At 39.0% G+C, this 26,528-nt stretch overlaps 3 protein-coding genes across 4 annotated transcripts; all 3 read left to right on the plus strand.

Annotated features, from left to right (window-relative positions):
- The first annotated feature begins 3,372 nt into the window (after nucleotides 1-3,372).
- On the plus strand, nucleotides 3,373-10,308 carry si:ch211-132p1.2 (proteinase-activated receptor 4). 2 transcript variants are annotated; one of them, XM_058798894.1, is made up of 3 exons: nucleotides 3,373-3,704; nucleotides 6,079-7,090; nucleotides 10,168-10,308. In XM_058798894.1, exons 1-2 carry the CDS (start codon nucleotides 3,605-3,607, stop codon nucleotides 7,068-7,070), a joined length of 1,092 nt encoding a protein of 363 aa, XP_058654877.1. In that variant the 5' UTR covers nucleotides 3,373-3,604; the 3' UTR covers nucleotides 7,071-7,090; nucleotides 10,168-10,308. The 2 variants fall into 2 exon arrangements, with proteins under 2 accessions (XP_058654877.1, XP_058654876.1); XM_058798893.1 differs by lacking the exon at nucleotides 10,168-10,308 and having other exon boundaries at nucleotides 3,374-3,704; nucleotides 6,079-10,157.
- On the plus strand, nucleotides 10,235-12,146 carry LOC131553912 (leukocyte cell-derived chemotaxin-2-like). Its single transcript, XM_058798895.1, has 5 exons — nucleotides 10,235-10,360; nucleotides 10,763-10,795; nucleotides 10,879-10,969; nucleotides 11,513-11,664; nucleotides 11,859-12,146. The coding sequence occupies exons 1-5, from the start codon at nucleotides 10,321-10,323 to the stop codon at nucleotides 12,023-12,025; spliced, it is 483 nt and encodes a 160-aa protein (XP_058654878.1). The 5' UTR covers nucleotides 10,235-10,320; the 3' UTR covers nucleotides 12,026-12,146.
- An 8,237-nt stretch (nucleotides 12,147-20,383) lies between these two features.
- LOC131553498 (leukocyte cell-derived chemotaxin-2-like) lies at nucleotides 20,384-22,697 on the plus strand. The gene is made up of 5 exons (XM_058798211.1): nucleotides 20,384-20,916; nucleotides 21,284-21,316; nucleotides 21,412-21,505; nucleotides 22,061-22,212; nucleotides 22,407-22,697. Exons 1-5 carry the CDS (start codon nucleotides 20,877-20,879, stop codon nucleotides 22,571-22,573), a joined length of 486 nt encoding a protein of 161 aa, XP_058654194.1. The 5' UTR covers nucleotides 20,384-20,876; the 3' UTR covers nucleotides 22,574-22,697.
- Nucleotides 22,698-26,528: the final 3,831 nt, after the last annotated feature.

Consider the following 26,528-nt stretch of genomic DNA (forward strand, 5'->3'; position numbering starts at 1 on the left):
TGTTTGCAGTCATGCATGTTGTTTCATTTTGTTATCTAAGTGAAATGCATGCAGTCACTTAGCTGGGAACAATTTGTGACTAAATGGGTTAAGTCATATTTATGGTGCCTGCAGAACATTTGCCACACCTTTCTGCATCTGTATAGCCATATGGTTTGAAGGTGCACTGGACAACAAATCAAGCTCACAGTCTATGATGAGTCTTTTCTTTTCTTTTTTTTTTTTTCTTCTTTTCTTTTTTTCTTTCCTTTCCACAATATAGCAAACAAATCCATACTTAATCTTGACAAACATCAGCAGTAGTGACAAGAATCCCATATCATATTATTTCCAACTTTATTGTCCATAATTTCACCCTTAAACAATTACCTATATCTACCTCTATGCTATGCAAATTTCTTGTGTAGCCCAATAGCAGAGATCAGTTTTTAGCTGAACCATATCAACAACTCTTCAGATCTCTGGCTCTCTCTAGTGGAGGTCATATAGTCCTACATTACAATAAATTATATTATTACAATTCCTATTACAGAAGGCAGAATGCAATGTCATGCTTAATTAAATTTTAACACTCAAATTTAAAACACATTTACTTTAAACTTCAATTATTAACTTTTATTTTTTTTATGAACCTGGTGAAAACCATCCAAGAACTTTATGTTAAAAAAGGAAAAATTTTGTATTCAGTTTTTTTTTAACCCCTTTCCATATAACCCTTCTTCATGCTTTCTTTTCAGAGGATGCAGGATTTACACTTATCAGCTCATTTCGCTAAATATTCTTAAAAATGTTGTACTTAAGAAAATGTTTCAGTCCCTCTAATTTACATTTTCATTTCAAATTGAGAACAATGCAGGGCATGTGGAATGCAGAACTGTGATAGTGACCACAGCTGATGCACGCACAGACATGATACAGCACATGCCATGCACAGACATGATACAGCATATGCCATGCACAGACATGATACAATGGAAAACTGAAACTAACAGTTGACTGACATTAAATTCCATTTTCTACTCTCAGACAGTGGTCCTTTTAAAGTATACACACATGAAAATGACTTGTATACTGTGGACAAAAATATGTGGAGTTCCTGTTCTACTCTCCTGTTGCATTACTCAAAGTTAGACTTTGTCAATTAATGACTTGCAAATGTTGTACCTGATTAATTAGTCTCTCAGTACCTTCAACAGTTACATTTGTCATATTTTATTAAGTCTCTAAGGATTTCTGAGTTGAGCCCTCTGTACTTAAATGAATGAGGCATTTATATAGCGCTTTATTGTGTATTGCAATACACCCAAAGCACTTTACAATCATGTGTGTGTGTGTGTGGGGGGGGGGAAGCCATGATTGACAAGGGCCAGTGGAGGGAATTTGGCCAGAACACCAGGGTTACACCCCTACTCTTTACAATGAGTGTCATGGGATTTTTAATGACCACAGAGAGTTAGGACCTCGGTTTAACATCTCATCCGAAAGACGGTGCTTTTTTACAGTATAGTGTCCCCATCACTATACTGGGGCGTTAGGACCCACACAGACTGCAGGGTGAGCGCCCCCTGCTGGCCTCACTAACACCTCTTCCAACAGCAACCAGGAGGTCTCCCATCCAGGTACTGACCAGGCTAAGCCCTGCTTAGCTTCCATGGGCAACCGGTCTTGGGCTGCAGGGTGATATGGCTGTGGCTAACCTTTAACCTTTAGATGCTTTGCAATAAGAAATATTGCCCATTATTGGAATTGAACAAGGACCAAGCAGTTGTGCTGTGTATTTATTTAATGTATCGGCAATAATGACGCCAATCTTACACATCAAAAATGCAGCAACTGCTCCATCTAGCGCTCAATTTCAATGAAATTACGTCTCTCAAATGTTCATAAGATGAAAACCCAGGGGCTGTTTCATAAAACAAGTTTACCAAACAAGCAAGGCTTAGTTCAGTTAGTCTGACTTATTTTGAACCAGCTCAACTGACAACAAGTCAGACTAACTGAAATAAAACATGGCTTTGGTAAACTTGTTTTATGAAACAGGCCCCCAGTCCCAATACCAAACACTAATAGTTATTTACAAAAAATTTGAATATTTATGAAATATTGATTATTTCTTTTAAAGTTTAATTACATCTCGGACTCTGGATCCTTTGAGCATAACGTAATCTTCGGTAATTTTTATTAGTGGAAGTTATTATTAGGTAAAAAAATTAATCTCAAATGTTTTATGGAACAAGTGCCATTATTTACCTTCTCTTTTTTAAAAAAGGAACTATAGAAAGGACAATGGTTTGAGTGAAAAGTACTTATTTTGTCCAGGAAACGACATTTTCCCATAGCATATGTTTCATTTCCTCCCTAAGATCCTATCTCTTCCTGTTTGGTATAGAGGTGCGGTTATGGGACATTCCAGAATGTTATTACTAGGGGTGCTCCGATCAGGATTTTTGAGGCCGATCACCGATTGGCGATCAAAAAAAGCAGTATCTGCCAATAACGATCACTTTAAAGCCTTCTTTTTATTATGCAGAATTATATATCAGGATTTTTAGACATTTATTTACATTTATTCCGTTTGCAGTGTGTATGCAGTCCATGTGCGGTGCAGAAGCAGCACTGACTGTGCTTTCACACAGGAGTCTGCAACTGATCTGTGGCTGTTTACCACAAACACATTTATCCATTATTTTGATTTCAAATCCAAACATTGTCACTGAAAATGCTTTTTCAGCATTGTGATTTTTTTTTTTTTTTACACAGTACAGTAATACAATCTTTCATAGACGTGTTTAAACACAATAAATATAAACAAAGCAACACTATTTAATGCTTTTTACTTTTGCATTTACTTCTAGATTTACATATTAAATTGCTCAAGTGGCAAAACATTTAAACTACTTTTAAGTTATCACAAACTTACCATTGACAGAAACAGTAACATTTAAATCTTTATTACAAGCAGTCCTGCGGTTCATAAAGGACTTTGCTCTTCTACATCCGTGAGTACCATTTATTATTGCCATGTTTATCTAAAAGTGCTCTTTCCCTTTAAACCTAGCCAAAAAGTCATGTGTTGACTGTGAAACGCAAACCACTTAGGCCTACAATATTCAACTAGCCTTGTTCAAAATAAAGTTGTCAGCTGTTTTATCATTATAATTTTTAAATGATTATTATCATTTCAAACGACTTAAGCTATAGCCTACCCATATGAAGTAAAGCAGCAGATAAATATGTGAACAGTGAGGCAGCGACTCAAATCTGTTTCAAATCTTCACATACACAGAGAGAGGAACAGCCAAGAGAGACTCATTGGTTGGTCTAAACTCACGAGGGGGCGGGATGAAAAACCACAAGAGACAACAAAACTATTAAAACACTTTTCTGTTTAACCTTTATGGACCAAGAAACAAACGCTAAGCGAGTAGAGGATAGACTGTAAAGAGGCGCGGTGGACCGGTACTTCTACAACCTGAAAAACCTTTGAGTAGCACACCTCTAGAAAATAATCAATAGACAAAGGAGATATTTCACCTTTAAACCATTACAAAAAAAAAAAAAAAAAAACGTAAAACTTTTATTGAAAGAAAGAGATTTCAGCGCCATGACATTTTTAGTAATTCCTCGAGCTCCTTTTCTCTGTCTCCTCATTTTTCTGAACGTCTCATCGGCTGCAAAGGTGCACAGCTCAAACAACAGTGTCAGTAAGTCTCGATTCTCATTACATTAATAACTTTAAGGTTAGCACATCCTGTTTTAATTGTCTTTTATTAGTTTCCATGTATGAAAAGTTCGCCTTTTTGTGCATAACAGAAAAAGTTACAGTAATCTACGTATTGTTTAAATAAATTATAAATCTCCCTTGATTTTAACATAACAGTTCGAATATAATTCAGGTCAACTCAGCATGTGTAGAAAATATGTGGGCGGCACTGAGCTGTAACATGCAGAGACATGATTCAATCTAACATAGCCTAGCCTGTATCTACAATATCATTTTGCGGTAGCCTACCGCTGCAAGTAGACCTAGATCTTTTTAGACCTTAAAATAAGCAATTCTTTAGAATGTAGGTCATCAACAAATGTCAATTATTTCATCATTTCATCATTACTCACCCTCATGTCTTGGAAGCCGTTTCACCACATAACGGAGAGAAATAAAAAAATATCTATATAAAATTTCGACACTGTGAATAGGTAGCGGTATAAGGCCGCAGTAAAGATAGTGACTAAAATTGTCACTGATCAGAATAGTGATGTACATGACTCAGAGCAGGGTCAGCTGACCCAAATTTGTATATCTTTGAAAATATATTTTTACATTTTAAATACATTTAAATAAAAAGCATACAAAAAAATGTAAAAAGAAAAATTGCTATATTGCCTTAAATAACATATATTTACCTATATGGTAAATAATACATACAGCAAATATACATAATAAATATATATTAAATATATAATATATTATTTAAAAATATATTTTTTAATTAAAAAAATATATTTACTTAAATATATTTTCTACCAATACGTCTTGGGCCATTTATTTTATTTTTTTTATATATTTTTGAAAATGTATTTTAAATACAGAAATATATATGTTTAAAAGCATTTGACAGTCCATCAAAATGCATTTTCTTGCCCCTGAAAAACCCATTTAGAAATATGCTTTGGTATGTAAAGGTTGAAACTAAATATATGTATTTTATTAACAAAATATTTTTCATTCAGCTTCCTTGTTTGCAACATATATTTCATATATGTTTTTGGCTAAAAAACATTTAGACTATATTTTTAGAATTATGACCCTTTATTCAATAGCGCCATATAACATTGTTATACAAGAAAAGGGGCCAGAGCAAAGAGAAACACTGCCACGCGATAAAATGCGATTGTGAAAGTTTTCACAAATGGAACTCGAGCTAAAACAATAATTTTTATTCCAGCCATCTGCGTGTTTATTTGGCAGTAGACGTTTAAACATGAAGAACGCCTATCTTTCACTTTCCTTATAGCGGACTTACCAAGGGGTCTGTGGACAAAAGCTTTTCTGTGAAAAAATTCACAGATCAAGCTGGTGAAGATGACACCGTTTTCAGTCTTCCAATTGTCCAATTTTTGGAGCTATAGCCATTATAAAATTAAGGATCCCTACGAAAAAAAAAAACGATTTCGGCCCGGAGGACACTGTAAACTGAATTCACAAATCATGGAGAATGTCATTCAGTATTATTTGCGTGTCTATGACAGCGCACTGCGTATTAATAGCCAAAAGAAATCTGAATATCGAACCGCAAACTATCTTTACTGCGGTGCCTAAAAGATAAAAAGTCGAAATTCAAATTTCCCTCAAATTATTTGGTTTTCCAGTAGTTTTGTTTTGCATTTGAACCCTTTCCAACAATAACTATATGATTTTGAGATCCATCTTTTCACACCGAGGACAACTGAGGGACTCATATGCAACTATTATAGAAGGTTCGATCGCTCACTGATGCTCCAGAAGGAAAAAAGATGCATTAAGAGCTTTTGAACAGAATGGAGATATGTACATTTTTCTTGTTTTGCCTAAATATCATAATTTTTTTTTCATTTAGTACTGCCCTTCAGAGGCTACAGAAGATGATGTTTCCTAGAAGACAAAATAAGTTAAATTTACCCTGATCTTCAAATTCAAAACGTTTTCACCCCCCCAGCTCTTAATGCATGGTGTTTCCTTCTGGAGCATCAGTGAGCGTTTGAACCTTCTATAATAGTTGTATATGAGTTATATGAGCATATGAGTAAACATTCAGGTAACAACACAGAATGTTTAAGAATCAGTAAACTTTTGAACGGGGTCATTTTTTTATAGATTCAACTATTATTTTTTCTTGTGGACTATATGCAAACATCTTTTATGTGAAATATCTTATTAAGGTCAGTACTAAATAAACAATAACATGCATTTTGTATGATCCCTCTTATTTTGGTAAAATAATTAACATTTTGCAGATTCTGAAAGGGGGGTGTAAACTTTTGACCTCAATTGTAACAACATATAAATAAAACTGACAAATCTGTCTTTCCTCCACTTAGGGGGGCGAGGCATGCCTCTGATTAACGGTACACTTCCAGACAAGTATAAGGAGCAGATCCAGAGCTACAGCTTTACACTTGTGGTTCCTCTTGTCTGCCTCTTCGCCTTTTTCATTGGGCTTCCGTCAAACTTGTTGGCTCTCTTTGTGCTGCTCTTCCGAACCAAGAAACTCCCATCCACCATTTTGCTGATCAACCTCACCATCTGCGATCTTCTGCTACTGCTGGTACTCCCCTTCCGTATCGTCTACCACTTCCTGGGCAACAACTGGACATTTGGAGAACCATTCTGTCGTGTTGTGATTGGGCTCCTCTATGGAAACATGTACGGCTCAGTGGTTTGTCTGGCACTGATCGCCATGGATCGCTACATAGCTCTCGTTCACCCTTTTGATGCCAAGATGCTTCGAAGTAACAAGAATTCTGTCTGTATGAGTGTTTTGGTTTGGATAGTGGTTTTAGCTGCTGTTGTGCCCTTATTAGCCTCACAACAGTCCTATAAGCTAATTGACTCTCCTCTAACAACCTGCCATGATGCACTACCTATAGAAGAGCAAGAAAAGTACTTCCTGCCATACTTTGCTATTCTCTTCTCCATATGCTTCCTGCTTCCACTGCTGGTTGTGCTGTTCTGCTATTCTGCAGTGTTACGCACCCTTATAGGTGAAGGGCAGCGTTTTGCCCATGCGATTAGAGTGACTGTGCTGATGCTAATGGTTTTTGTAGTTTGCTTATTGCCCAGTAACATTCTCTTGCTTTTGCATTACTCCAAATCAGCTTTCGACCTTTATGTTCCATACCAGATCGCTTTGTCTTTCAGCACCTTCAACAGCTGCTTCGATCCATTCATCTTTTACTATGTGTCTAAGGATTTCAGAAAGAAGTTATGGGAGGCTCTCAGATGTTCTGGGTCTGATTCAGAGTCCTCCTCAGAATCGAGGACAAAGATGACCTTACTATCAAAGATGAGTAGGACTGAAGGAGCAGCCTGATCATGAGGTTAGCATGACAGGTATGGAAATCAGAAAACATTAGCTTATGTAAGTAAAAAATTCTAGGGCGTATTGAATGATTACTCTAGAGAACTGGCTTTCTATCTGTCCACCCACGTTAAGTTTAATTGGCACGGGAAAAACTGGCATGAGGAGATATGAATTCATTTCCTCCTTATTTCCTTTAGTCATTAGTGATACAGGAGACAAATAGATATATTTAAAAACATTTAAAAATGAAAGGCAACATGCAACAGTAGTCATGCTTTCAGGCTTTCTTCCATGAAGCCCGCTGAATGTTGGCACATTCAATTTGAATGCGTTGAATGCTTTTTGTAAAGATACACATGATGACTCAGCGGTCTCCATGGCCTGAAGTTGACTGCTAGATTAATAATTGTGGAAAACAAACTGCCACAAACAGTCATGATCCAACAAATCCAAAACAATTCTGTATTTGTATATTATATTATATATTATATTATATTATATTATATTATATTATATTATATTATATTATATTATATTATATTATATTATATTATATTATATTATATTATAGTAAACCGTAATGAAGGATGTGTGCATTAATATATATATTAAAAAAAAGAAGCGGAATATATAACTGCAATTTAATTTAACTGTGGACTAAAAACTGAATGCATTTAATGAGTTCAAACTGTGAAAGGTATAATGTAATGTACATTTCAGCCACGTAATATAGTGTGACAATACAGCGGTGGTGTATTAACCATTAATTAGAAAATGGGGGACTAAAATGCCTTTTATGAGCCTGTTCTTGCAATAGAAGTTTGTGTATCTTTGTGTACCTCCTGTACTTAACCACATCATATCTGCAACCATGTCTAACTCTTATGTCAAGAACTGATGACTGCATTTTTCGTGTTGTTAATTCCTAACATTAACTATGTACATTACAACCAACAATGTATTTGAATGTATATTTAAACAGTATGTTGTTTTATAATATAATACCTGACATATTTATTTTTGTATGTTGATTTGCTTAAAAAGTATTCCTATTTCCAATTACCTTTACTTATAAAAATTAAAGTGATATGTACTAACATCACAATATTTAATGATTTGACTAATGTAGCTGCTAAAATGATCAATTCTGAACGTAGTACTCCTTTTAGTGGACAATACCGACCTCTAGTGGAGACATTTACAACCTTGATATAACTGAGAATGGAAAAACTAAAACTCCCTAATGGCCCTACAAGTATTTATCAGTCTGAGGTATTGTCTTTTTTTAAACAATGCAAAACTTCACAGGTGGATATCCCAGACAGAGTTTGACTTTTTATTTTGCCAGAACTCTATTAGGCCTGTTTTTTTTTATATAGTTTATAGTTTTTTGTCCGATTGTGGCTCAGAATAATGCTTTTTTATCTCTTTTAGGGAAATATGTTGAGTTTTCCATTAAAATGTTTGTTCATTTGTTACCATCTTATATTAGAGATTCAACAGATTTATTAATAAAAATTGGATGTGTATGATCTACCGAAGACATCTTTGTCACTCACTTTGGATATTACTAACCTTTATATAAATATTTCACATGAGAAGTGTCTTTGTATGCTTAAACATTATCATTCTCAGCCAGGAGAAGCGAGTGCACCTTCAGAATTTCTAATACAGATGGCCTCTTATGCCTTAAAATGCAATTATTTCATATTTGATAATGATTGAGTGAGTGTTATGGCAACAGGCTCCATTTTTGCCCCAAATTATGCCAACTTTGAGCATTGTTATGTATTAAATAGTGATGTTAATCCTTTTCTTCCATGTATCCTAAAATGGTATGGATATATTGGTATATTCTGTATCCGTGTGATCAATACAGCTCATGAATTTGTGACAATTTTAAATAGTTATGTGGGTAATTTCAAATTTACTTTGGAAGTGAATGTTCTATTTGACCTATGCGTGAGAAAATTTAAGGTAGGCTACATAACAACTTTATTACAAAAGTTACAAATTGTAACACTCTTTTGCTTGCTGCTAGTTTTCATCCTACCTTTTTGAAAAAGGGACTTACCAAGAGTCAGTTTTAAAGACTGAGGAAAATTTGAAGAATTTGCAAAGTGGATATTCGCCTGATTGGACTGAAGAAGAAGTGTTAAAATGTGATGATTTATCAATTGTGTCCTTGTTTGTTATTGGTTGGGTTAGGTTAAAACATACTGTTGTATATACTGACAAATATACTGGCAAAAGTGTGCATTATTATATTCATGAACACACACAAAAGAATATGTATGTTTGATTTGTAAGAGCACAGTTGACATGCCCTAGATTGACTCACAACAACAAATGGCCCTTTGATTTCATTCTTCCTCTTGTTTTGTTATTGACTGCATGTTCACTTTGTCCTGTTACTGTTGAAAGCAGCCGAAACAGAAAAGGAGAAACATGAAATAGCTGGCCATAAAAACTGTCAGTTGAACTGATTCTGTGCTGTGGTTTATTTGCAATCAGACTGCAATAATTCAACGGTTTATTTTTTTGATTTCTACATTAGCTTCTTTAATGATACATTACAGCCTTTAGACATGCTCCACAAAGTCTTACTTGTCACTGAAACGTGTAATGACATTTAATAACGGTCTATTTTGTTCACTTGGATTCCCACATTCAGTGGTTCAGAAGTGTTGTGATTTTATAATTTATTGATTTAAGGAGAACACAAGGGCAGGCTTTATTTGCTTTTTGCAAACATTCATAGGTAAACTGGAATGTCCCCACTTGCATGCACACTGTCAAAGGGTTAAGATTGATAAAGTAGCACTATACTACATGTATTTATACTAAACAAATTATACTAAAAATGTAAACCTGTTTATAAGTTAGTGTTTTTTTGTTTGTTTTTTTAACCACCACATTTAGTTGCGCATTGTAGAATAACTGATAAAGCCCAACAAAACAATATCCAATGAGAAAAACTAAAATGGTCATAATAGAGTGGTTGTAAGAGCTTAGTTTGCATTGTATGTTTTGTACTGGCTTATTTTCACTGAAATAGGAAATATCTTTAAATTAGAGACTGATCTGTTGTTCCCCTTTTTGGCAGATATGCAATGCCACTGTGTTTGGATTGTGTGTATGAGTGTCGAAAGCCGGATTTCCACAGAATTTCCACATGACCCAAGCCAAGATATAAAAACTCACAGTTAACAGCAGACAGCAGAGAAGACAGCATCTGAAAACAAATGCTTACAGAACCATGAGACTTTACATCCTTTTCAGTTTTCTGCTTTTGGCTGGTAAGAAATTACAATTTAATTGCAAAATGGATATTAGCTTTCAACTAGAAAAAGTTCTTTAAACCTAAAAAAAGTTTCCCTTAAATTTTATTCTAAAACTAAAAACTTGCTCATGGAAAAAAGAAAAAAAAAAAAGAAAAAGCACACTTATACAGCACAAATAAAGCATGTTCTAATTTGACTTTGAATCTGTTTAAGGATCAATTAAATGCATTACATTTTCTCACAAACAAGAAAAAGTATTAAGAGGAGTTTTATTGTTACCATTTTAAGATTTGCTAAAATTTACTGATGTTTTATGGTGCTAATAAAAAAATTACGAAAAGAGTAAACATGCAAAGTAAACATTGGAAAAACTAATTATGCAAATGAAAGTCTCAATGTGTGTCTTTTTTTTTTCAGTGATTTGCAGCTGTCTTGTTGATGCTAGTCAAGGTATGAAATGTAAATTAAGAGGCAGACACATATAAAGACAGACAGAGCATAAAGTAACACAGAAAATTATTTTCATTTGACAGTGAAATTTGGCCCCCTCTGCAGTGGTAACTCAAGTAACCGCAAAAGAGGATGTGATACAAAGTATGGCTGTGGAAACTATGGAGCCAGCCGGTAAATTGTGTTTTATTTTTTGTGTTTCTTCTGACTCCCCTTATACAGAGCAAACAAATCTCTCAAACAAATGTAGTTTTCTCTTACCTCTCCTCATAGCTCTTCCCAGAAGTCATTGACACATTTAGTGGAGGCCGTGTTATGATATATTGATATCATTCTTTCGTTTTGAGTGTGTTACCACACAAACTTGACACTACCCAACGGCCCGAGATCTTCTGCGCCATAGACAACATACTAATAAAATCCATCATCATTTACACACCTTCATTTAGTTTTAAATATAATAATCTATAAAATGTCTTCATTTTTTTTAAACATAAGATATTTTTTATTTATTTTTTCATTCAGTGGAGATTGATGTGTACTAACATTATTATTCACTGAAAAACTGTCTCAAGACACACAAGAACAAATAATATTTGATGACACTGAACTCAGATCTACATGTAGCTTGATGCATCCTGTTTGATTGAACATTGATTTGAAAAAGTTTTTGAAATCTTGTGGTGAATTCTTCTTTAATGTGTGTTTGTGCTGCAGAGGCGGTGGAAAACGGAAACATGAGGGTCTTGACATTGTGTGTGCTGATGGAGCCACGGTTTATGCTCCATTTGATGTGAAGCTGAACGGCAAAGCTGTACCATACAAAAATAACAATGCTATCAATGATGGCATTAACTTGAGCGGAGAAGGTTTGTACTTACATCTTCACATCTGTTAAATGCTCTAAAAGCATTAATAGCAATGTAGCACAACTTAATTTTATAGACTTTCGTGTTGCTTGATAAAATGCTACTACTAATATGGACATGTGGAAAAAGATTTCATTCATCAAAGTCATAATCTCACAGTAATCTTCTATCTCCCCACATGATTTGTTTGGCAGGTCTCTGCTTCAAGCTGTTCTATGTTAAGCCGGACAGTTACTCTGGGACCCTGAAGAAAGGGCAGAAGATCGGAACTCTGCTCCCCATGCAGAAGGTTTATCCTGGCATCACTTCCCACGTTCACGTTCAAATGTGTGACAAATCAGATCCCACCAAGTACTTCTGATGCTGATGGAGCTGATGGCCACCTGATAACCACTTCAGAATTTTGTGCCATTTATATCAGCCTTCTTTCTATATGCTGGTGCCCTGTACTTTGCAATCTAATAATAAAGTTTTGAAGACTATTATGTTCTCAGTGTTACATGTGGTAAATTGTACCAGCATAGCATATAAATTATCCAGTTTTTTTGGTAAAATACAAAACAGTGTCTGCTATATGCACTGAAGTTATACACACTGATAATTAGTAAGCAAAGTCAAAAATAATCATTTGAATCTGTAGTGTGGCTGTGTGCTCTAATGAACGTTCATGTTTAGTTTAAGCCAACCTGCTTTTATTTTTCATGTCCTTTTGTGTGTTTCTCCGACCTCTATCTGTGGTTCTTTGTAGCAACCATTCATTTCGCATTTAGCTGAAGTCCATTTGTGTATGTCAGAGTAGAAAACCAGACAGAGAGATATTTTAACACTCTTTGAGAACATGGTGAAGTAGTACTGAACCACACAGACACACACTCAAACCATGTGAAGCATTTGCGATGGCTCATATCTAAAAGGACATGTGGTCAAAATATGGTTACTCAGAATTACTGCTGCAGAAGTCTAGCAAATATTTTAAAATGTTTTTGTTGTTGTTATTATCGCTCATGGCATCATATAAATCATGATTGCATTACAGCACATGTACACTGAAAACAATTTTTCAAGGTAAGTGGTCACAAACAATTTATTTTAGCTACATTTAATTAAATTTACATTTAATTTCTTTTTTTGAATCTAAATTATAGTACTGTGAAGTGAAATTGGCCTGATATGCTGCTAAATAATCTGTATACTGGACTGTAGAAGAACCTCCCAATGTTTCTCATATTTCAAATAACTGTCATTATGGCTTTCCATTAGTCAGGGATGGGTAAATGGATTTCTTATCATAAGCAATATCATGTTCCCACGTTCAGTATAAATTAAATTGTGGGTTTGGTGGTATCAGGTTTGGCCACAAGAGGGAAGCAGAGTACACAGACGGAAACCGACTTCTGTGGTTTTGACGGATAAATAGCCCTGATAAGCAGCTTGAGAACATTACTTGCATCCTGTATGAGAAGTAGAAGAATGTGGGTTAGACCTCTAGATGCATACACCTATAATAATAATAGTATATAATACTGAATTTAAAAATAGGTGCTTTCGATATACTATTAAGCTAAATTAGAATTAAGCTACATTAAAAATAGGCTAGTAACTCAAAATTTGGTTCGCGCTTTTCATAATAACGTAAACGATCTCTAATGATTAGCGATAGGTTTATCGTTAATATATAACATATATCGATATGTTTTGTGTCATTGCTTTGGTAAAGCTGTCAATCGACCTAAATTCAAAATTGCAAGCTGATAAACGTCAAAAATAAAAATATTAACACCAATTTCTGCAAAGTTGTTTTGAAACAATGTGTATTGTGAAAAGCGATAAAAGTGATTCGACCTATGTGTTCAGTTACGCAATGCATACATTTAGGCTATGCTTTATTTTAAATTTGCATATTTCTTTTTCTAATTTCCATAGTGGACAGAAGTTTACAACATATCACTAGATTTGTAAGCTTGTCTTTACATAATATATAAACCAAAATAAAACCAAAAGAGTTTAACTCTTAAAGATAAATTTTGACATATATGCATTAGCCTATCTGTAATATATTATATGTAATATGAAATATTTTATATGTAATAGGCTATAAGTTAATTCATTCATATACTTATCGTGAAATATTATTTATATTTTCTCTATTACAACAACAACATCAGCAATAATAATAATAATAATAATAATAAATAATAGGCTAAAATTGTTTGGCTACCTAAAAACATTAGTGTGAATGTAATGTGGACAATATCACACAGGCTTGAGTCTACTTTAAAGTTACATTTTTCACCAAAAAGTGAATTGTATTGAATTGTATTGAAGTTAGAATTTCCAGTTTCGTGACAAAAATAATAGCTACTTAGTGCCTTGCATGCTACACAAACTCTTGTCACGCAAGGTATGATGACTGTCTTAATTACAGTGTATTTTGTTCATTAGGTTTCCCACACTCAATGATTCAGAAGTGTTATGATTTCATAATTTATTGATTTAAAGAGACCTCAAGGACAGCTTCTAATTGCTTTGTTTAAACATTGCTTTTCATTGGTAAATATTTTCAAACACAAATTGGTACATTATATTGTGTTTGTGTGTCTGTGTCTGTGTACATACTTAACCACATCATGAGACAACTTTTTACCCAGTGAGCTAAACCTGACATGCCCCCCCCATCATTAGACTTAATGTATATTATTGTATTGTTATTGTAAAAAAAATCAATAAGTTGCAGAGCAGTAGATTAGACATATATGGTATCATTTTAAAGCTTAGAACATAAGCTTTCGTGTCCACTTTTGCATTTATGTTACGAAAAATAACATAAAAGGTCTGAATTCGCCCCCCAAACGACAGCCTATAATGTCTCAGATGTGCTGATCAACACATGCAATGCAGTTGAATGGTGCATGCTCGACTGGTTCTCTTTCATAGGTTCACTTCAATGCTGCGATGACGTCATTGCTGTGGGAACTCCTCCGGTGTGACGAATGTCTGAAGCCCTTATACCATCATGCCAATTCATTGACCAATTAGCACTAAGCACCTCCCCCTACGTGTACGTACATATGCTATATCAGCGTGCTGTGCACTATTTCATCAGATTTCAATTACTTCAGGAAGCGGATCATCTGTTGCCCATAGGAAAGCCTTCTTTCAACGTGTTCTCAGCTATTTTCTTTGGAAAAAGAGCACTTTACTCCTCACAGCAGACACGAGCAACAGGAGATGCATTGAGCCGTGTGACAGGTTTATCACAGTGGGAGACACACATGACAGGTGCGTGCTATGTTTGGGCCTTCAACACACTCAAGCAGTGCTCAGCGGCCTTTCTGATCGTCAGCACTATGATAGCCTGCGGCTAAAAGTATTTCGCTCGAGGCTCGCTGTCTTTCTTAAAGCGGGCCTTGCGTCTAACCCCCACAGTCCCATTTCTGTGGTTGCTGAGGTGCCACGTGAGGCGGTCGCTTGAGGTGACGCATGCGAGCCGGAGCTTATGGAGAGCAGGATGACAGAGTTTTCTCCTTTCCTCTCACTCTCTCCGGGCCATGTTCAAGAGCTCGAAGAGTGTCATTGTCTTTGTCAATGATGATTTACGACCTGATTTTTGACTAGCCGTACTCCATCCCAGCCCTGTAGGCCTCTCCCTTTCTTCCAAGACCTCCACGCCCCCTGTTGCCGTCCAAGCCGTGTAGGGATACTTCCGCTTTAATCAGAAAATTTTACATGGCCACGGCCACGCTGCATTCTATGGGCGTGCTCCAGGCCTATCAGGCAGATGTACTCAAGGAGCTGGATGAAGGGGAAGGCCTGACACTTGAAGCAGTTAAGGAGCTCAGGAGAGCTACAGACCTGGCGCTTAGAGCAGTGGGCAAGTCCATGGCAGGTATGGTGTCAGTTGAGCGCCAACTTTGGCTCACTCTCGCTGACATAAAAGAGAAGGACAAGATTTTTCTATTGGACGCTCCCATTTCTAAAGATGGCCTGTTTGGGGATTCGGTCACGACTGTGTGGAGAAGTTTCAGACAGTGAAACAGCAGTCTGCCGCCTTTCGCTAGCTCATCCCATGTAGGTCCAGAGAGGTAGAGCGTCAACCACCAGCGGTACATTCATGCTCTTCCTCTTTACAGCACCATCGGGAGGTTCAGAGTAGTGAGCCATTACCTATGGCACCCCTTCATAAGGACTGGAGTCCTTGGTCTCTCCCACTGGTTTGCTCACGCCAACGCAAGCGGATAGACCTGAGTTTGACGGCCAAGGCCTCTCATTCTCAGGTTCCTAGTAGCAGTTCCTGATTCCTTCGCTCGTCTTCGGAGGCCAAGCCCTCCTTCAGAGAGTTTGGACGAACCGTGCAAGCACATTCGCCTCTCTCACTCCTCGTGTCACTCCTAGAGAAAGGGGCTATAGAGGAGATACCCCCCACTCAGATGGAGTCAGGCTTTTACAGCCGGTATTTTGTTGTGCCCAAAAAAGATGGTGGTTTACGTAAGATTTTGGACTTGCGTCATTTAAATCTTGCGCTCAGAGTGAGCAAGTTCAAGATTCTAACAGTAATGTCCATTCTGTGTCAGGTCCAATCCGGAGATTGTTTTGTAACCATCGATCTAAAGGATGCATACTTTCACATCTAGAAGTTGACTTGCTCTCAAGACAGAGTCTGGAGGATGGGGAGTGGAGATTGCACCCCCAGGTGGTGAATCTCATATAGCAGAGGTTCGCTCGAGTGGAAGTGGACTTGTTTGCCTCGAGCTTGACTACTCACTGCCTGGTCTGGTTTTCCCTGTCTCCCCCATCGCCTCTAGGCCTGGATGCTCTGGCCCATGAATGGCCCAAATCCAATCTTTATGCTTTTCCCCCAATCCGGTTGCTGCCAGTAGTTCTGTTCAGAGTATGATCGGACAGAGTGGAACACTTGCTGCTGGTGGCCCCATGGTGGCCCACTCAGTCTTGGTTCTCAGACCTGGTCAGTCTGCTAGCCGGCCCTCTTTGGGAGGTTCCCCTCAGACACGATCTGTTGACACAAGTGCGACAAAAGCTTCATGATTTGGCATCCTCGACCGGAATTATGGAGGTTATGGGTATGGCCCCTGAGTGGAGTGCGCTGATGTGTTCCGGTCTGTCGGCTGAGATTACAGACATTATTATTAATTCTAGGGCTCCCTCCATAAGACACTTGTATGCTTTCAAGTGGAGACTTTTCGCCTCTTGATGTTGACAACGCATTCTGGATCCAGTCTATTGCCCCATCGGTTCAGTGCTGGAGTTTCTTCAGAGACGTTTTTCTGAGGGATTGACCCCTGCCACTCTTAAGGTGTATGTGGTGGCCATATCTGCAGGGCATGCACCCGTGGGAGGTGTTTCAGTTGGTCGTCACCCCCTGGTTTCCCGTTTCAAGCCTTACTGGACTCAGGCAGTGCGGTCAGCCTAGTCCAGGCCCACCTCCTCACACCCCGAAACGAAACCAAAACCTTCCTCCCTATAACCTGTGTGCACGGGGACACGTGACACGTACCGGTGCGCAGAGTGACGATCTCCGCCGCCCCAGGCACCTGACTGATCGAAGTGGGGGTAGTGAAGGATCTACCCGTTCCCGTGCTACTTGGGAGAGACTGGCCTGGGTTTGACCGCCTGCTGGCCACAGCTACACAGCCCGCCAGCCCAAAAAGGAGCCGCCGACGGCAGAGACCGGTGAGAGGACCCCGCCGACGCCCCGCCCTTATGGCCTTGGACAGCGGGAGAGATGGTGAGTCCCCTTTCCAAAATCCTAACCTGTTCTATGATGCCTTCCAACAGGTGACGGCAGGGGGCTCGTTCGCCAGAGAACAGCGCGAGGATGACAGATTAAAACACTGCAGGACGCAAGTGCGCACTGTCGAGGGGAAGGAAACTCAGCCTGGACCCCATCCTCTCCCGCACTTCATTGTCTAGAACGGCCTACTTTATTGTGTCGCCCAGCGAAGGGGGGAGGAGAAACCGTTACTGGTAGTACCGCGTTCGAAGACGGAGACGGTGCTGGAATTGGCTCACTCCCACCCGCTAGCAGGTCATCTCGGGGCAGCCAATACCATCCAGTGCATCCGCGACTGTTTCCACTGGTCTGGGTTAGACTCTGAAGTAAAGCGGTTTTGCCAGGCCTGCCCCACCTGCCAGAAAACGTCTCCGACAACGCCTCCCCCCAGCCCGCTGATTCCGTTGCCCATCATAGAGGTGCCCTTCGAGCGCATCAGGATGGACCTAGTGGGGCCGTTGCCTAATTCTGCCCGGGGACATGAACACATCCTGGTGATCGTTGATTATGCCACCCGATACCCAGAGGCAGTGCCCCTCCGGAAAGCCACGGCCAAGGCCATTTCCCACAAGCTTTTCATGCTCTGTAGCCTGGTCGGCATCCCAGCCGAGATACTGACCGATCAGGGAACCCCCTTCATGTCCTGGCTAATGGTTGACCTCTGCCGGTCGCTCAAGGTAAAGCAGTTGAGGACCACCGTATACCATCCCCAGACCGATGGGCTAGTCGAACGTTTTAATCAGACCCTGAAACAAATGCTGCGACGTGTGGTGGCTGAAGATAAGCGGGATTGGGACCTCATGCTACCATATGTCCTGTTTGGTATACGGGAGGTTCCTCAGGCATCCACTGGCTTTACCCCCTTTGAACTCCTTTCGGCCGGCAACCCCGAGGACTGCTCGATGTGTCGAGAGAGGCGTGGGAACGGCAGCCTGCGCCACACCGCTCCGTAGTCGAGCACGTCAAGGATATGAGGCAGAGGATTGACCGAGTCATGCCATTGGTACGGGAATATCTCACTAAAGCGCAGCAAGCTCAACAACGTCTCTACTACCGGGCGGCCCAGCCACGGGAGTTCCAGCCGGGGGACTGAGTGATGGTCCTGGTCCCCAACTCAGCCTGTAAGTTCCTCGCCACCTGGCAGGGTCCGTACACTGTCTTGGAGAAAATCGGCCCCGTCACGTACCGCGTGTGCCAGCCGGGAAGGAAAATAACAAACCAACTGTATCACGTTAGCTTATTAAAAAAGTGGATAGGGACCAGGGACCAACTCGCCGCTCTCGCCACAACGGAACCCGTGGTTGTGGACCTCAACCCCCACCTGTCAGCCACCCAGAAAGCCGAATTACAGCATCTGATCGGTCAGTTCTCCGATGTGTTCTCCTCACTTCCCGGGCGGACCCAAGTTCTCCATCACGACATCCGAACGCCACCAGGAGTTGTCGTTATCAAGTCCCAGAGGCTCGTCGGCAGGCTATTGAGGAGGAAATCCAGCAGATGTTGAAGTTAGGGGTGATTGAACCAACTCACAGCCCCTGGTCCAGCCCATTTGTTCTGGTTCTAAAACCAGATGGCACCCTCCGCTTCTGTAATGATTTCCGGCACCTCAACGAGGTTTCGGAGTTTGACGGCTACCCAATGCCTCGGGTGGATGAGCTGCTCGATCGCCTGGGAAGGGCCCGGTTCATTTCCACCCTGGACCTCACCAAAGGTTACTGGCAGGTACCTTTCTCCGAAAATGCTAAACCTAAAACCGCTTTCTCGACCCCTAGTGGCCATTGGCAGTACCGGACCCTTCCCTTCGGGCTTCACGGGGCACCCGCCACGTTCCAGCGGTTAATGGACATCTTGTTGCGGCCACACCAGTCCTATGCGGCCGCCTACCTGGATGACGTGGTAATCCACTCTGAGCGTTGGGAAGACCACCTAGACCGTCTGCGGAGGGTGCTGATGGAGCTACGAAGGGCTGGACTCACCGCCAACCCTCGCAAGTGTCACCTGGCTCTCTCCGAGGCAAAGTACCTGGTGGGTCGTGGCCTCATCAAACCCCAGGAGAAAAAGGTAGAGGCAGTACGCTCCTCCCCGAGGCCCAACACGAAATCCCAGGTAAAAGCTTTTCTAGGGTTATTATCATTAGGGGTATTATTGCTGCTTCATCCCTAACTTCTCCTCTTTAGCCGCCCCTCTGACAGACCTGAGCAGGAAGGGGCAGCCAGAACAAGTGTCCTGGAACCCCGAGGCCGAAGAATTTGCATGATGATATAAGGGCTTCGGACATTCGTCACACCGGAGGTGTTCCCATAACGATGACATCATCGCAGCATCTCGTTCCCTATTCAGGGAACCAAGGTTACATACGTAACCGAGATGTTTTGCCTTAACACGTTTGTGTCGATGGGCGATTACGTCATCACGTAATCTGTCATATGTCTGAAAAGCCCCCTCTCTAAAAAGACATCGATCAAACTTCTAGGCCAATCCAAACACGAGGGAGGAGGGCACACTGAGCACAAAATGGGCACGCCCCCTAACACACAAGCAGTGAGCTCGATGCAGAATTGGGACACTATGGATTGTGAACAAATACAATAATAATTGTGAATTATTCCACTCATGTATTAAAATATAAGGTGTTTTGTGTAAAATTAGACCTTTTTTATCCATTTAGCCCAACGTATGTGGGTTAGGGACGCTTTTAAATTCAGGTATGCGGAAATGAAGAAATAGAGACCCCTAGAGGACACTTTGCCTCCCTACAATTAAATCTCAATAACTTAAAAAAAAAAAAAAATGATATAAAGAAAATTCTTTTCCCCCTGTTTACTGCTACCTAGTGGAATCAAAATAAATTTTCTGCAGGGAGATGGACCAAACAGATCTTAAATAACAGACTTTCATATAATAACTTACAAAAATATAAAAAAATACAATAAAAATATAAATTATTCCACCCATGTGTTAAAATTTAGATTTCTTTCTGTGAAATGAGACCATTTTTTATCAGTTTACTCCAATGTATGTGAGTAGGGCACCATTTTAAAATCAGTAAAAATTCCAAAATATGCTGCAGAGCTCAAGGGGTTAAATAAAGTTTATTGATTCATTTTAATTTATTCATTTAGGGTTGGGTGTGGGATAGGTCCCTAAATAAACATCCATGTGTGGGTGTGTTTATGTGTTGAAAGCAAAATTTACAAGAGACTCCGTAGAAGATATAAAAACTTCAAAAATCCAGACAGACTGAGGACAACAGCAGAGAAGAAAACATCTGAGAACAAACAATTACAGGAGTGGCGAAAGTCAAATTTCCACAGAATTTCCACAAGACCCAAGCCAAAATATAAAAACTCACAGTTAAATGTTTCTACCAGACTGAGGACGACAGCAGAGAAGACAGCATCTGAAAACAAATAATTACAGGACCATGAGACTTTACATCCTTTTCAGTTTTCTGCTTTTGGCTGGTAAGAAATTACAATTTAATTGCAAAATGGACATTAGCTTTCAACTAGAAAACTAAAAAAAGATTCCCTTAAATTTTATTTTAAAACTTAACTTGCTTATGGAAAAAAAAAAAAAAGCACACTTATACAGCACAAATAAAGCATATTCTAATTTGACTTTGAATCTGTTTAAGGATAAATTAAATGCATGACATTTTCTCACAAACAAGAATTTACAAGTTTTATTGTTACCATTTTAAGATTTGCTAAAATTTACTTATGTTTTATGGTGCCAATAAAAAAAATTACGAAAAGAGTAAACATGCAAAGTAAACATTGGAAAAACTAATTATGCAAATGAAAGTCTCAATGTGTGTCTTTTTTTCAGTGATTTGCAGCTGTCTTGTTGATGCTAGTCAAGGTATGAAATGTAAATTAAGAAAAATACAAACAGGCAGACACATATAAAGACAGACAGAGCATAAAGTAACACAGAAAATTATTTTCATTTGACAGTGAAATTTGGCCCCCTCTGCAGTGGTAACTCAAGTAACCGCAAAAGAGGATGTGATGAAACAAAGTATGGCTGTGGAAACTATGGAGCCAGCCGGTAAATTGTGTTTTATTTTTTGTGTTTCTTCTGACTCCCCTTATACAGAGCAAACAAATCTCTCAAACAAATGTAGTTTTCTCTTACCTCTCCTCATAGCTCTTCCCAGAAGTCATTGATGACACATTTAGTGGAGGCCGTGTTATGATATATTGATATCATTCTTTCGTTTTGAGTGTGTTACCACACAAACGTGACACTACCCAACGGCCCGAGATCTTCTGCGCCATAGACAACATACTAATAAAATCCATCATCATTTACACACCTTCATTTAGTTTTAAATATAATAATCTATAATAATCTATAAAATGTCTTCATTTTTTTGAAACATAAGATTTTTTTATTTATTTTTTCATTCAGTGGAGATTGATGTGTACTAACATTATTATTCACTGAAAAACTGTCTCAAGACACACAAGAACAAATAATATTTGATGACACTGAACTCAGATCTACATGTAGCTTGATGCATCCTGTTTGATTGAACATTGATTTGAAAAAGTTTTTGAAATCTTGTGGTGAATTCTTCTTTAATGTGTGTTTGTGCTGCAGAGGCGGTGGAAAACGGAAACATGAGGGTCTTGACATTGTGTGTGCTGATGGAGCCACGGTTTATGCTCCATTTGATGTGAAGCTGAACGGCAAAGCTGTACCATACAACAATAACAATGCTATCAATGATGGCATTAACTTGAGCGGAGAAGGTTTGTACTTACATCTTCACATCTGTTAAATGCTCTAAAAGCATTAATAGCAATGTAGCACAACTTAATTTTATAGACTTTCGTGTTGCTTGATAAAATGCTACTACTAATATGGACATGTGGAAAAAGATTTCATTCATCAAAGTCATAATCTCACAGTAATCTTCTATCTCCCCACATGATTTGTTTGGCAGGTCTCTGCTTCAAGCTGTTCTATGTTAAGCCGGACAGTTACTCTGGGACCCTGAAGAAAGGGCAGAAGATCGGAACTCTGCTCCCCATGCAGAAGGTTTATCCTGGCATCACTTCCCACGTTCACGTTCAAATGTGTGACAAATCAGATCCCACCAAGTACTTCTGATGCTGATGGAGCTGATGGCCACCTGATAACCACTTCAGAATTTTGTGTCATTTATATCAGCTTTCTTTCTATATGCTGGTGCCCTGTACTTTGCAATCTAATAATAAAGTTTTGAAGACTATTATGTTCTCAGTGTTACATGTGGTAAATTGTACCAGCATTGCATATAAATTATCCTTTTTTTTGGACTTATTCACAAAGAAATACAAAACAGTGTCTGCACTGAAGTTATACACACTGATAATTAGTAAGCAAAGTCAAAAATAATCATTTGAATCTGTAGTGTGGCTGTGTGCTCTAATGAACGTTCATGTTTAGTTTAAGCCAACCTGCTTTTATTTTTCATGTCCTTTTGTGTGTTTCTCCGACCTCTATCTGTGGTTCTTTGTAGCAACCATTCATTTCGCATTTAGCTGAAGTCCATTTGTGTATGTCAGAGTAGAAAACCAGACAGAGAGATATTTTAACAGTCTTTGAGAACATGGTGAAGTAGTACTGAACCACACAGACACACACTCAAACCATGTGAAGCATTTGCGATGGCTCATATCTAAAAGGACATGTGGTCAAAATATGGTTACTCAGAATTACTGCTGCAGAAGTCTAGCAAATATTTTAAAATGTTTTTGTTTTTGTTGTTATTATCGCTCATGGCATCATATAAATCATGATTGCATTACAGCACATGTACACTGAAAACAATTTTTCAAGGTAAGTGGTCACAAACAATTTATTTTAGCTACATTTAATTAAATTTACATTTAATTTCTTTTTTTGAATCTAAATTATAGTACTGTGAAGTGAAATTGGCCTGATATGCTGCTAAATAATCTGTACACTGGACTGTAGAAGAACCTCCCAATGTTTCTCATATTTCAAATAACTGTCATTATGGCTTTCCATTAGTCAGGGATGGGTAAATGGATTTCTTATCATAAGCAATATCATGTTCCCACGTTCAGTATAAATTAAATTGTAGGTTTGGTGGTATCAGGTTTGGCCACAAGAGGGAAGCAGAGTACACAGACGGAAACCGACTTCTGTGGTTTTGACGGATAAATAGCCCTGATAAGCAGCTTGAGAACATTACTTGCATCCTGTATGAGAAGTAGAAGAATGTGGGTTAGACCTCTAGATGCATACACCTATAATAATAATAGTCTATAATACTGAATTTAAAAATAGGTGCTTTCGATATACTATTAAGCTAAATTAGAATTAAGCTACATTAAAAATAGTCTAGTAACTCAAAATTTGGTTCGCGCTTTTCATAATAACGTAAACGATCTCTAATGATTAGCGATAGCTAATATATCATATATCGATATAACATATATCGATATGTTTTGTGTCATTGCTTTGGTAAAGCTGTCAATCGACCTAAATTCAAAATTGCAAGCTGATAAACGTCAACAATTAGGCATTAAAAGTATAAAAATATAAGCACCAATTTCTGCAAAGTTGTTTTGAAACAATGTGTATTGTGAAAAGCGATAAAAGTGATTCGACCTATGTGTTCAATTATTTATTTTTCTAATTTCCATAGTGGACAGAAGTTTACAGCATATCACTAGATTTGTAAACTTGTCTTTACAGAATATATAAACAAAAATAAAAGCAAAAGAGTTTAACTCTTAATTTAGACATGCATTAGCCTATCTGTAATATATGTAATATGAAATATTTAATATGTAATTCATATACTTATCGTGAAATATTATTTATATTTTCTCTATTACAACAACAACAACAACAACAATAATAATAATAATAATAATAATAAATAATAGGCTAAAATGGTTTGGCTACCTAAAAACATTAGTGTGAATATCACACAGGCTTGAGTCTACTTTAAAGTTACATTTTTCACCATGTTATCAAAAAGTGAATTGTATTGAATTGTATTGAAGTTAGAATTTCCAGTATCGTGACAAAAATAATAGCTACTTTAGTGCCTTGCATGCTACACAAACTCTTGTCACGCAAGGTATGATGACTGTCTTAATTACAGTGTATTTTGTTCATTAGGTTTCCCACACTCAATGATTCAGAAGTGTTATGATTTCATAATTTATTGATTTAAAGAGACCTCAAGGGCAGCTTTTAATTGCTTTGTTTAAACATTGCTTTTCATTGGTAAATATTTTCAAACACAACTTGGTACATTATATTGTGTTTGTGTGTCTGTGTCTGTGTACATACTTAACCACATTATGAGACAACTTTTTAGCCAGTGAGCTAAACCTGACAGCAACCCCAGCCCCCGCAAAGTTTTTCCATCATTAGAGTTATTGTAAATTATTGTATTGTTATTGTAAAAAAATCAATAAGTTGCAGAGCAGTAGACTAGACATAAATGGTATCATTTTAAAGCTTAGAACATAAGCTTTCGTGTCCACTTTTGCATTTATGTTACGTAAAATAACATAAAAGGTCTGAATTCGCCCCCTTGCAAGGCCAAATGACAGCCTATTATGTCTCAGATGTGCTGATCAACACATGCAATGCAGTTGAATGGTGCATGCTCGACTGGTTCCCTTTCATAGGTTCACTTCAATGCTGCGATGATGTCATCGCTATGGGAACACCTCCGGTGTGACGAATGTCTGAAGCATACCATCACGCCAATTCATTGGCCAATTAGCGCTAAGCACCGCCCCCTACGTGTACGTACGTATGCTATATCAGCGTGCTGTGCACTGTTTCATCAAATTTCAGTTCCTTCAGGAAGTGGATCATCTGTTGCTCATAGGAAAGCCTTCTTTCGTCGTGTTCTCAGCTATTTTCTTCGGAAAAAGAGCAGTTTACTCCTCACAGCAGACACGAGCAACAGGAGATGCATCGATTTAATGGCTGAATCATGCAGTTCTCTCCCTCCGAGCGGACAGGAGAAAAGCGTGCAGTGGACAAGCTGGGGTTAGATTGGGACAGCGAGCCAGCGCAAAATCAGGCCCAATCTAAATTGGATGACTGGTTTTTGACTAGCTGTACTCCATTCCAGACCTGTAGGCCTCTCCCTTTCTTCCAAGACCTTCACCACAAGGTTTCGAGGTCTTGGCAACAACCGTTCTTGGCATGTATTACTAATCCCGCTGCTGCTGATTTCGCCACTATTTCTAAAATGGCGGAACACGGTTATGCGGCGATGCCGGCCATTGAAGAGACTCACGCGGCACATCTCATGCCAAATTCAGCTCCATCTTGGAAGTCACACCCCCTGTTGCCGTCCAAGTCGTGTAGGGTTACTTCTGCTTTAATCAGAAAATCTTACATGGCCACGGCCACGCTGCATTCTATGGGCGTGCTCCAGGCCTATCAGGCAGATGTACTCAAGGAGCTGGATGAAGGGAAAGGCCTGACACCTGAAGCGGTTAAGGAGCTCAGGAGAGCTACGGACCTGGCGCTTAAGCCCAATTTATAATTCTGCATCGAACCTACGCCGTACCTGATGTGCACCTCTCCAAAAATCTAACAGCGCGTCAATTCTACGCGGACCGCAAGCGCTGTGATTGGTCTGCTAGAACCCCTCCCGCCATATGCACTTGAGTTTTGTGTGCGTTTATGAGCACTGTAATATAGTTTAATGTCACACTCTTCCTCTTTACAGCATCATCGGGAGGTTCAGAGTAGTGAGCTATTACCACTGGCACGCCTTCATAAGGACTGGACTCCTAGGTCTCGCCCACTGGTTTGCTCACGCCAACGCAAGCGGATAGACCTGAGTTTGACGGCCAAGGCCTCTCGTTCTCAGGTTCCTAGTAGCAGTTCCTGATTCCTTCGCTCGTCTTCTGAGGCCAGGCCCTCCTTCAGAGAGTTTGGATGAACCGTGCAAGCTCATTCGCCTCTCTCACTGTGGCCTTCCGGTTCAGATCTTAACTGTCCCACTGCATACTGCTCCTCGGGCAGTTTTAGGTCGAGTCCTTACGACGAGCACTTCCTCAGGTACTCTGCGCGT

The sequence above is a fragment of the Onychostoma macrolepis genome, chromosome 14 (genome assembly GCF_012432095.1).
Source record: "Onychostoma macrolepis isolate SWU-2019 chromosome 14, ASM1243209v1, whole genome shotgun sequence".
Taxonomy (NCBI): domain Eukaryota; kingdom Metazoa; phylum Chordata; class Actinopteri; order Cypriniformes; family Cyprinidae; genus Onychostoma; species Onychostoma macrolepis.